The sequence below is a fragment of the Otolemur garnettii genome, unplaced genomic scaffold (genome assembly GCF_000181295.1).
Source record: "Otolemur garnettii isolate 467f Iridium unplaced genomic scaffold, OtoGar3 scaffold00014, whole genome shotgun sequence".
NCBI classification, from domain to species: domain Eukaryota; kingdom Metazoa; phylum Chordata; class Mammalia; order Primates; family Galagidae; genus Otolemur; species Otolemur garnettii.
The window spans coordinates 25,553,629-25,562,086 of NW_003852409.1; the positions used below are offsets into that span (position 1 = coordinate 25,553,629).

General features: G+C 37.6%; 1 protein-coding gene across 1 annotated transcript; it reads right to left on the reverse strand.

The window, feature by feature from the left end:
- Positions 1–1,847: 1,847 nt before the first annotated feature.
- Positions 1,848–2,768, reverse strand: LOC100964747 (olfactory receptor 1N2-like). Its single transcript, XM_003785275.1, has one exon. It carries the CDS (start codon positions 2,766–2,768, stop codon positions 1,848–1,850), a length of 921 nt encoding a protein of 306 aa, XP_003785323.1.
- Positions 2,769–8,458: the final 5,690 nt, after the last annotated feature.

The following is an 8,458-nucleotide window of genomic DNA, read 5'->3' on the forward strand; positions in this document are numbered from 1 at the left end:
GAGCCAGCATTAGTTAATTTAATCCTTATGACAGTCCACAGGAAAAAACTCTGGCTCAGAGAGGAATGCTGTAATGGTACAAATGTGCTTCCAATGTGGGGTGTGAAATTTTTTGAAATGGAGAAAAACATATTAAGGTTGGTCTACAGAAATAAAATAAATTAAGTCAGTGAATTTAGGGGTCTAAGTTTGTGGAAAAATGGAGAAAGCCAAAATAAAGAAATAGCAGAAATTTTGCATTATTTGCCATTGCAAGAATGGGTAAGCCAGGTATACACGTAGAATCCAAGAGGATGACAGGATCCCAATGAAACTGAAATAATTAAGACTCAGCCTCAGCTACCCTGGCAAGAATATGTCTTATTGTTATAATAAAAATATTTAAATTGAACAAATATAAAACTAAAGTAGACATTAATCAAGGATAGAGCAACACAAAGCGTGGAGGACTTGAAGGGGAGATAAATGAGGAGATGAATAATTATAGTGGATGATAAGAATTAGAAACTTCTTGGAACTGTCCACTTGCTTTATCCTTCAGTGTCATCTTTTAAATAATAAACTCCATACTCTTGTATTTGTATTGCTTCAAATATCTATTGCTGATCATAAGGAAACACTAGAGTAGTGTCTCTACTCTGGCTGCACACAAGAATTGCCTGGAGAGATTTTTAAAAATAGATACTTGGGTTTAGTGTTAAGAGAGGTATGCAAGATTTGAGTTATCAATATTTTTTAAAGACCCAAGTTATAATAATCTGCAGTCGTAACAAAAAAAAAAAAAAACATAGACACCTAAAAGAAGCTATAGAAGGCAAAACGATAGACCTAAACAAAAGATTTCATGGAAACTGGACAGAAGATGCTAGAGCAAGACACATTTTCAGTATATGGAGTGCTAAGAGATCGTTTTGAAGGTTAAATCGGGCTCGATTGCAAATAGCCTGTCCTTGTGGAATCCTGACTCTTCCTCTTTCTTCACCCTTTCACATAGTCACACTTTGAGGCCCAATAAATATCACGTCATGGGTAAAAACCACTAACCAACTCCAGGTAGGATTATTTTTCTGCTTTTCGAGCTCCCTTATTATGACAGCTCTCACAGTCGGGCGCAACAACCTCACGTTGACCACACTTCTCTCTGTATCACTTTTAAGACAGGAACAATATTTCACTCATTTTTACCGTGAGCAATAGTGCACAGCATATGATGGTTATTTGCACATACATATAGGATTTGTTGATATTCACAGTCCCCACTTCAAGAGGGTCAACCCTGGGGAATTAAATGAGAGAATACATATAAACAGTTAAGTACTCAGAATAAAATAAATACTAACGTTTATGGGATAACCATCACAGCCATACCTGTTTTATGATTACTTGCCTATGTGTTCAACTATGTTCTGCATTAGATGAGTTCCTAAAGGGTGGAAACTTCCTTATTTCAGTATCTCTCAGGCCTAAAACAGTGCTTGGAAAAGGGTAATAGTAAAAAAATGCTGGATAAACGATATCTTTGAAAAATATTCACATTTATTAGAATATCTGTATCTAAATTAGATTTTTGACTGGTCTTGTCTCAGAAAGGCTGATATCTCCTAAGGACAGCAGAATAAAAAGTGCCATAAATTACATGCAATACAAGACTCTATGAAACTATCACCAAAGTACATTTACATGTAGATTCAGATTTGAGCTTAAGGGACTGTTTTTGAGAGAATTCTTCCCTAATAATGAAGCATAGGAGTAAGAGGGAGGGATATTACTTCCTGAGCATCTAGGCTGCCCAGGGAATAACCTTCAAATATGGACTTATGGGTAGAGTCCTTGAGAGAAAAGTGCATTTAGGTCAAAAGCCTTCTCAGTGCTGTCTTCATATCCTTATTCCTGAGGCTGTAAATGAAGGGGTTCAGCATTGGGGTCACCACTGTATAAAATACAGCTGCAACCCTGTCCTTACCATCTGACTGTGATGAAGGGGGACACAAGTAGACACCAATTGCTGCACCATAGAACAAGAAGACAACAGTGAGGTGGGACCCACAGGTGGAGAAGGCCTTTTGCCTGCCTGAGGCAGATGGGACCCTGAGGATGGTAGAGATGATGCGTGCATATGATAGAATGATCAGGGAGAGAGGACCAGTGAGTATTGTAGAGCCCACAGTGAACAGGGCTACCTGGTTGGTGCTGGTGTCTGAGCAGGAGAGCTGTAGCAGAGGGACAACATCACAGAAGAAGTGATGTATGGTGTTGCCTGCACAGAAAGAGAGCCTAGCCATGAGCAGAGTGTGTAAGAGAGCAGCGAGGTTGGTGAGAACCCAGCACGCTACAAGAAAGAGCATGCACACATGTGGACTCATGAGTGTGGTGTAGTGAAGAGGCCTGCAGATGGCCACATAGCGGTCATAGGCCATCACCCCCAAGAGGAAGTCATCCAGTGCTCCAAACATCATGAAAAAATGCATCTGAGCCAAACACTCTCCATATAGTATGGTTTGAATGTGTGTCTGGATGTTTACGAGCATCTTGGAGACTATGGTGGAGGAAAAGCAAGCATCAGCAAAAGACAGGTTGGCCAGAAAAAAGTACATAGGGGTGTGCAGGTGTGGCTCAGAGCTGATGGCTAGCACGATAAGCAGGTTCCCCAACACAGTGACCAGGTACATGCCCAAGAAGATGCCAAAGAGGAAAGGCTGCTGCTCTGGCTGCTCAGAAAGACCCAAGAGGAGAAATTCAGACACACTGGACTGATTACTTTTGTCCATTCTTCCACTCTTGAAAAATAGAACATATCAGAACCTGTAGAAACAGTGGTACTTGTAGCCCTCTTCAATTCACAAGTGTCTATAGTTGAAATCCGTGAACTTTCCTTCCAAGTTCTGCCAGTGTTCCCAACAGCTCACCTAGGCAGGGAGAGCAAGCAGGAAAATGATAAAAACACAAAAGCAAGGTGATGGGTAGTGGAGAGATAAGTTTCAAGTCTCTTTCATTCTTGCTGTATATTCAATAACACCCACGTTTCCTGGCTTCCAGGTCCTTAGCTCACCTAACACACTGGCAACAAGAGCTGCCATTTTGAACTGTAAGTGTACGGTTCATAATGAAGCATCTAATTGAACACTCATACATTTCACAAAGGAGTTTTCAAAGCTAAGTAAAATTAAGTCACTTATGCAAAATCACCAAGAAGATAGTAAATATAATTTTATGTTGCGATGCAGCCACTTCTGTTAAAAAAAAAAAAAAAAAAACTCTTTCTCAGCAGAGGTAGACATAAAAGTGACTTACTTTGTAACAGAATAGTTCCCACTGCTTATCTCAGGAAGGGCTTGAGAGATACGTGTAGGAAGCACGAATGCACACTGGGATCTTTAGGGGAAAGTATAACCCTGACCCTTAGAGTACTCATCAGAGTTTTATAGCCTAACTAGCTTTCATTATCAAAGGAACCCACCCTGTTATTGCCGTTCTTCCTTTTGGGCTCAGAGGTCTTCTTAGTCTGCAATGAGAAGGTTAAGAGGACCCAGGGCTGCAGGTGGTATTGGATCAGATAGAAAGCAGTTACCTAGATTTCAGTGATGGATGTCACATGTTCTTTGCACATTGTCACGGGACTATTTCTAGGTTCTGGGCCTCTGGAGTACGGTTCCCCTGGCTGCTCCTCAGAGACAAACAAGAAGTAATTGCTCTAACTTCACAATTTGATACCCTGTACTCAGCACTCACCAGGGAATATGTGAGAAGGAAGGTAGGAATGTATGGTGGTTCTACATTTGACAAGCTTATCCGTGGGGATAGTTGTGTATCTCTATTCCAATGTTTGCTCTGAGGTTATCTCCTGCGGGAGCCAGATACTCTGGCAGAAGAAAATCAGAACATCAGGTGAAATAAAGCGAGCTTTGATTTCAAACCTGGCCAAAAGGCATGCAGCCCAGGCTAACTTGGGGTGGGCTGTTTGACTTCTCTGAGTCCTTGGGTTCAAGTTCTTGCTAAGATGGTGTTTAACTTAATTTCTGACTCCTATCCACTTAATGATGTGAGAGAAACTGAGGTAAACCAAAAATCCAGCAAATCATAAAAATGATACCAACAAGTGAGAAGAAAACATTTATAAACTGGAATGTGATATGAGTACAGAAGATAGGACTGAGACTTGGCATTGCTTCCTTGTGAGAGGATATTGAGGGGGGCACACTGAAGTATTCTCTTGCCTCCTTTCTGCTTGGTCTTCAGCAATCATGGCCTCCCCATTGCTGCAGAAATGGGCGACAGGTTCATATTTCTACACAAAAGTCCTTTGTGTAGAACGTGAAGTTCAGGAAAATAATAAAAGACTTGAGAAAACCATAAGCTCTCCCTATGGCTGCTCTTTAGGGTCTACACAAGCAGGAAATGAAAGCTAACATGGTTGTCAAAGACATAGTTAAACATTAAAAAAGGGCCTCCACATGGAGTCAATCTTAGAGGCTATTCTATTCACAAAGACTTAGAGGCTAATCTTTTTTTCTTTCAATTGATATATCAGTTTATTTATTTATTTAGTCTGTTGGCATTTAAGGATATCTGAATCAAAGAAATAGGTATTGGACAGGGTAGCAAGAACGTTTCACATTACTCACATCACCCTTCCCCCAAGCCCAAACAGCATGGCATGCAGAAAGACCCCATCCACTTGGAAGAAAGAAAGGGAAATAAGTATATGCTTCTACCTTTGACTCCAACATTGGGCCTGCTACAGCAAAACCCAGCACTAGGCAGACCCCCATGGCCCCAGACCCTAAGCTGGTACCATTGAACTGAACTGCCAGACTTGCCTTGGTACCAGGAGAGAACCTGTAACCCCTGCCAAATGAACTTGATCTGCAGTCCACATCACCACTGATTGACTACAGTAGTCTTGAGCTCTAGACAAACCATACTGGCAGGCAAGCCTCAGTGGCCACAAGCTTCAGTCATATCCCAGTGATAAATTTTAACTTTCAATAACAAGTTCATGCATATATGTTGTACATTCATGATATGTCTATTTATTTATTTATTTATTTATTTTATTTTATTAGTGGTAAGATAGGATTTTATCAGACAGAAAGGAATACAGGAGTACAAAGTACCAGAGCTTTTGGCAAAGGGGAAGACCCAAGTTGGAAATCTTCCTTCATGATATATCTTTTTCTTATTTTCTTATATTTCTATGAGAATCTTCTATTTCTCATTTTCTTTTCTTTCTAGGTTATACACTTTGTGAGTTTTTTAAATTTGTTGCAAAACTAAAAAAATACTTTCCAATGTATGTATTGAAAAGATCTGAGTATAAATGGACCTACATGATTCAAATCCACATTGTTCAAGGATCAACAGTATTGTGTTAAGAATTTTTGCATCTATGTTAATTGGGTATATTGGTCTGCAGTTTTCTTTTTTGTTGTGTCTTTATCTGGTTTTTGTATTAGGTTAATGTTAACCTTGAGGAACAAGTTTGGAGTATTTTTATCCTTTTCACCTTTTTGAATTAGTTTGAGAAGAATTGATGTTACTCTTTTTTTAACATTTGGTAGAATTCAGTAGTGAAGTCATCAAATCCTAGGTTTTTCTTTGATGGGAGACAAACAAGAAATAGCAAAAAGGTAAAATTAAGTACAATCACATTAGCATTACATTAAATGCAAATGGACCAAATGCTCTCAAAGACAGAGATCACCTGACTGAATTACATTCCCATGTGCACATGCACACACACACACAATGCATACCATTTACAGAAAATAAATGCTGAATATAAAGACACAAAGAGGTTGGAGGTAAAAGTATGGAAAAAAGTCATAAACACTAATCGTAAGAAGGCAAGTGTAGTTTTCTCTATAAATATTAGTTGAAATAGATTTTAAGACAAGATAAAATACCAGAGATAAAGTAGAAAATTTCTCCAAGATAAAAAGATCAACTAATCAAAAAGGCAAAAATAATCCTAAATGTGTATGACCCTAATAAATGAGCTTCAAAACATAAAGCAAAATTTGACAACCAAAAGAATACAGAAAAATACTTAATTGGAGATTTTAACATCTCTCAGTAACTTGGATAATAAGTAGACAAATGACTTTCCATTTGCTTTTTCTGCCTTTTCAATTCTTCCAAAATTCAGAAATCATTCATGAGTATTCTTATAGCAATATGGTCATTTGTGTAAACCCAATAAAATTCTGCCCTCTCTTTATAACATTATATAATTGGAAACATTGATTATATTACAAAAGCTTTGACTGAGTGTCATATTTAAGAATGTGCCTAAAATGCCTACTTCCAGCCTAATCATGAGTTAAGATTTTCATTTTCTAGTAGGCCCAAGAACATTAAGACTATAAGTAAAATCTAAAGTCTGCCTTAATTTCGCTTCTAGGCCTCAAGACCTTTTTAAAATCTGAGATTTCTATGTGATCCAACATAGAGAAAAAAAGTTATGTTTCTTAAAAAAGGCTATAGTACACCCCTTGTTAGATCATACCCCTGTGCATTGCTTTCAAGTTTTTATTATAGACAAAAATATAGACTAGACTAAGCATCAAATATTTTTACATTTCTCCAATCCAACTTTCTTCCATAGAAATACTATAAAGGGGAGTTTCTCTATTTCTGAAGTCCCTTAAGCTGAAACCAAGGAACAAGTTTCATGCTTAAAATATGGGCCACACAGAATACTCACCAAACCTCCCTGAACCATAACCAGAGACATTCAAACTGCAAACCAGGATAACAAGTCAATGTTTTCACACTGTAGATAGCTCTTCCCAAGACCTTTGAATAAGATTGCATGTCATAATGAGACTCTTACCCACTCTTAATGCCTACTGCGTTTTATTTGACAGAATCATAGTGTAATTGAAAATCATAATCAGTAGCTTCCACTGGTAACTTGACAGAAACCAACTTAAGAGATCCTTTAGTTGACCTAGTAAATAACTTTGGCAACATCCCTTATACAACTCTCTGCTTTAATTCAACCCACTCATGGAATGCTATGAGCTATATTATAAACTTGAGCTATATTGTCTTTTGGTTAAATTAAAGAGTATCTGTGCTATTGCTTGTACTATACACTGTGCACACGTAAATCCCTCTGGAAAAGTTAGTACTATTTATATAAAATAAGGAAACAAGACATCTAGTTACAAGATGTCTCACCTAATTCCCTATGGTCATTCAATTTATTCAATTGGTTGCCTTTAAGCTTCGGTTCATAGCTCAAAATGATTATACAAACTGAGATTATCATATCAATATTAATTTTACTGCATATAGACTGTTATAGACTATGTACCAGTTAATTGCACTTTATAGACTTTGCAGTTTATAGACTTAGTTAGTACCAGTTACTTTTACTGCATATAGACTTTTATAGATTTTGTACCAGTTAATTGTTAGATTTTTACACAAGCATCCTCCTGACAGAATTGTGCTGACCCAGTACTTTGAGCCAATGCCTACAAAACAGACAAATTTGAATTGAATAATGGGTTCCAGGTAGACTTAGCAAATCCTTGCCAAATTAAGCTGGGGAAGGCCACCAAGTGGGGGTTCTAGACACAAATGTCTGATAACAAGAAATATCACAAAGACTGCAAAATCTACAGCCTTGCACAAAAGCTACTGTAACTTTACACACAGAAAAAAATGCTTCTAAGAGAACAACTACCCAGCAACTAACTGTTTATCCCACCTCCAACTGGCATTGCCTTGTTATTAAAGCTCGTAGCTGAGGATAATTATCTCAAACAATAACATAATTCTCTTATTTTTTTCCTTTAAAACCTTTTCTCTTCCTTTACCTCCCTGTTAATACACATGTAGTTTATTATGGCATATGTATTCCCATTGCAATGCTCATTCCTCAATAAATATCATTTTCTTTTAGAGAACCTCTCTGTGTGTGATATAGGTTTATAAAATTTATTAATTGAACACCAAAAACAACAATAGCAAAGCACACGTTTCTTTCAACTACATCTGGAATACTCACCAAGATAGACTGTATACTTGACAGGTAAAAAGTATAATTTCATTTTTGCTCATGAAATAAATAAGAATGACGACTATATGTTCGGTCATACAAAAGCCTCAACAAACTTCATAGAATTGAAATAATACTGATGCAGAAAAATATCAGACTCCAAAACTGGGGTCTGGACTAAGGCCAAGTGAATTCTTGGCTTTGCATAGGACAGAATTCAATAGCAGGCTGACAGAGTTAAGCAAAAGCAAGTTGGTTGAAGTAGTTAACAAAGAAACAGATGGCAAACTATTTCATAGGCAGTGCAGTTGGGTTATCTGGCTATCTTTCAGAGCAACAAGGAGTAGCCCTTTGTGAGTTTCTTTTATACTTTTCATTTTATCCTTAAAAAAAATTATGTTTAGTGGAAAACAATTATACATAGGACTGTGGTGAAAGTGGTAGAGAGAC

Coding starts and splice junctions, on each gene's coding strand:
- LOC100964747 (XM_003785275.1), bottom strand. CDS start 2,768: ATGGACAAAAGTAATCAGTCCAGTGTGTCTGAATTTCTCCTCTTGGGT.